This window comes from Pteropus vampyrus, unplaced genomic scaffold, assembly GCF_000151845.1.
Source record: "Pteropus vampyrus isolate Shadow unplaced genomic scaffold, Pvam_2.0 Scaffold3, whole genome shotgun sequence".
In the NCBI taxonomy this organism is placed as follows: Eukaryota; Metazoa; Chordata; class Mammalia; order Chiroptera; family Pteropodidae; genus Pteropus; species Pteropus vampyrus.
This window is the reverse complement of record NW_011888784.1, coordinates 13,857,442-13,861,320: the sequence shown is the minus strand read 5'-3', so window position 1 is coordinate 13,861,320 and position 3,879 is coordinate 13,857,442. Positions and strand designations below refer to the sequence as shown.

The 3,879-nt window shown below is 40.2% G+C and overlaps 1 protein-coding gene across 1 annotated transcript in view; it reads left to right on the top strand.

Annotated features, from left to right (window-relative positions):
- Positions 1–3,879, top strand: part of FHOD3 (formin homology 2 domain containing 3) — a 406,356-nt gene that overhangs the window by 303,432 nt on the left and 99,045 nt on the right. The window contains exon 12 of the mRNA XM_023532085.1: positions 2,127–2,151. Within this exon, the coding sequence (XP_023387853.1) occupies positions 2,127–2,151 (25 nt within the window). The remainder of the gene's footprint in view (positions 1–2,126; positions 2,152–3,879) is intronic.

Below are 3,879 nucleotides of genomic sequence, written 5' to 3'. Positions count from 1 at the left end.
AGTTTGGGAATTGTCCGACTTATATATTTGTCTAAGTGGAGTTTTTCCTTCTTCCTGGAAGACTGGGACCAGATACAAGTAATGACACACTCCCTTAGGAGTCATGGTTGGGTAATAAAGGATGAATAAATAATGGAACTCTAAATTTTATTTTATTAATTTTTATATAGGCTTTACATGTATACGGTATAATATTTAAAAGGTGCGAAGGGGTATACATTGAAAGGGAAGCTCCCTCCTACCAGTTATCCTTTCAAGAAGCCACCACTTCTAGCAATTTCTTATGTGTATTTCCAGACATATCTTAGGTTCATATAAGCACATACGTGTGGTTGTCGTATCTTTACGACACATAGTAACAACTGCACAAGCTATTCTGTATCCTGTTCTTTCACTTAAAATATATATATCTTGGTTCCTTTCATAGCAGTACTAGTAGCCATTATGTTTTTTTAAATGGCTGCATCATAGTTTTTTCTCTGGATGCTACTTTGTATAGCCACTCCCATACTGATGGGCTGTACGAACAATATCTTTTGCTGTTACAAATGATACTGCAGGGTGATTCTTGTCCATGTGTCATTTTGCACATGTGTGATTATCTCTAGGATAAATTCCTAGAAATTAATTTAGTAAGTCAAGCGTCTGTGCATTTTAAATTTTGATGGACTTTTGCCAAATCGCTTTTTATAAAGATTGTACCAGTTTTGATTCTCAGCCACAGTGTATGAGAGAGCTCATTTACCCACGCCTCTGCCAAAGGGTCATTCAGCATTTCAACCCTTGCTCACCTGGTAGTGACGAGTTGCATGTCATTAAAATATACATTTACATTCTCTTATTATGAATGTATTGAGGCTGGTTTTCATATGTCCGGGAACCTTTAATGTTTTCCTGTGAATTTTTGGTTCGTGGTCATTAAGTTGCCTTTTCTTATCGAAGTGTAGAGATTCTTTATAAACTATAATAGGAGTAGCAATGATTTTCTTCGGTCATTGGTCTTTTTACTTCATTTATGGTGTTTTTACCATGTAGAAAAATATAAATTTTAGGAGTTAAATTTATTCATCTTTTCTGTCTTCTGTGTTTTGTGTTCTTCCTAAAGAAAGCCTTTTCTCCCATGGTTTCTTCTAGTACTTTTATAGCTCCAATTTTTCACATTTAAATATTTTTTTTCTATCTGGAAGTTATTTTGAGATATGGAGTGAGGCAGAGATCCAACTTAAATTTTTTCTCTTGTTCGGATACCATTTATTAAATAATCCATCATTTCCCTACTGATTTATCATATACCAACAGGAATACAGATGCGCTTATGTATCTGTGTGTTCAAGCTGTTCCATTAGGATCATCTCTCATTTCCTCCTGGTGCCTCCCTTCTCTGGTCAACCATTCTAGGCTGTCAGGTACTCTTCTTCCTCCCAGTTCTTCTCTGTCCCATTCAATTAGCAGTCTTTAGAATAAGACTAGATCATGTGCTACCTCGAAATAGTCCTGCTATTTTTGTCATCTGCTGTTGTGGAGTTTTGTGTGGTGACTGACAGTGCTGGAATAAAGAGCATGGGAATATATGGAGAAACTGGCAGCAAGCAGGTAGAAGTAGGAGAACGGGAGCCTACCATGCTGAGTGGTGGCTTCTCCTCCTAGCTCAAGCTTCTCCTGCTGGGATCTCACCTCCTGTGACCTTCCTGAACACTTGTCTCCACCATTGGTGTGGTCACTCGTCCTGCAGAATAAAATTTCTGTTTCTGTGCATTTTTGCCTATTTTCAGTTACTTTATTTAGCTCTTGTAATTCTTACCTGCTTGGCAGGCTGTTTACTATTGCCCTTAGAGGAACTTCGTGGTACCTGAGTTCTACATCCTGTTTCCCTCCTCCATGTGGACTCTTTTCTGTATGGATCTGAGAGCTGCGTCTTCTCATTCTAGTCAGCTTTGGCTTTTATCATTTCTTGCCTTTACTGATATCTCCATGTGCCTTGAGGTTCTACTCGTCTGGTTTTAAAATCACTGCTTTTTCCATATATATGTGATCCGTGCATTTTTCCGCATCCCAAATACTTGCTGGCTGTGTTCCATCACTTGATCTACGCAGTACTTTTTAAATTTTGTGTCAGTAGAATCAAGAGCATCACTGTCCAATGGGGCTCTAGTTAAAAATTGCTTTTAATTTTAAATTTAAATTGATCAAAATAGATTTTTTAAAAAATCACTGAGAAAATCCTGAATAATGTATACCACAGGATAAAAGGCGTTGCTTTTTATGTGATGATAAATAATGGCACCCAGTTCACCATTGCCAGCGGGAAATGAAAGGGTACCAAAGCGGAAGGATTCCCTACTATTCAAACAAGGAAGCCGCGTGCTCCTTGTACTGCGCAGCAGCAAGTGGACTTCCTACTTGCCTGCTGTTAGGTCCTGATAGCGATCTTGTTACAGACAATGAGTTCCTGTAAAGCACAATGTGGTCCTGATTAACTGATTGTGTTACATCCAAAGTGCACAGAGGAGAAGCATCGGTCAGTTGATGGAGTGAGTTTACAGTAGGGTCTGACTCCCTAATGGCTTTACGCAACAATGTGGGCATTAGAGAACCTGGGCTCCGTGTCAGTCCTCTGCCCTGCAGGGATGGGGTTGCGGGGAGAGAGACTCTGGGTCCTCGGCAGACACTAGAGAGTCTTTCTCCCACCTGTGTTTTGAATCTGACAACTCCCCATTCCTACTACCATAGATTTAAAGATCTATGTCATGCCTGGACTATATATTGCAATGACATATTTCTGAATGACTCCCCCTGCTTATCAGTGCAGCCCAGTCTGATTAACGTCGCCTGTAGGATCTCTCACGTTTGGATCTCGTACCTGCATCTTCCAGCTTTGTCCCCCATCCTCCCTGTACTTTAACCCCACAGGAATGTCATTTGAATATACCAGGCTCTCCTGCGGCCCCTTTCTTCATACTTGCTCTGTCCCCTGGCTACCTTCCTCTTTTCTTCATTTAGTCCCTTCCTTCTTATCCTCCAGAAGGTGATATCTGACCTTTAAGAGTCCTCTGACTTATTCAGACAGACTAAATTGTGACACTCTCTTAGGTTCATATTCCCCTATTTCAGCTCTCAATCCTTTGAATCATTATGTATTTATCCATTTGTTTCTAAAATGGGGCTCACAACCCTACAGTAGTCCATGACAATGAACCTGGGTCCCACAAAGCCATGGGATGAAGATGGTTCATCTTCCTGGACTGGCTATTTTAGTAGAAGATTTGGGGAGATCTTTATTAAGACAAGCAGGATTATGCTTTGGAGAATCCATGTTCACATGAATTGTAAAGATGTTTTTTTGTTTGTTTTTATAGGGAGCATTTTGTGCTGTTCTCACGTTCCTCATTTTCTGCCTTTGGGGCTTCTTCAGTCTTGGGTGACGGCCATTTCCGTGTCTCTTGCATGAGATTCCCCAGCCTCCTGCTCACTGGCCTGCCCCACCCCATACCTCTTTGTCAAATAACCAGGCAAACAAACACACGAGCAGTATTAACCTGTCTGAATCCTGTTTTCTTCCTTTAGAAAATGAGATTAGAATAGATTTTATTTTAATTAGACAACTCTCTCATGCTCGTTTACATAAAGGATGTACATAGCAACCTTAAGAGATATGTATTGTTATTCTGTTTAGAAGTGAAAGCATTATAACACTTAGAATTAGGTGATATCTGTAACAAAAAGGTGGAAATGTCACTCATCAGATAGTGTAGATGGAACTCCTACACCAATGGAGCTGGAGACATCACAGTTATTCTGTGCTGCAAACTAAGCCCATGTGCCATCACCCTTGTTTGTGTGACGTCCCCCGATGCCAGGTTTCCAGTTGTCACTGATTAC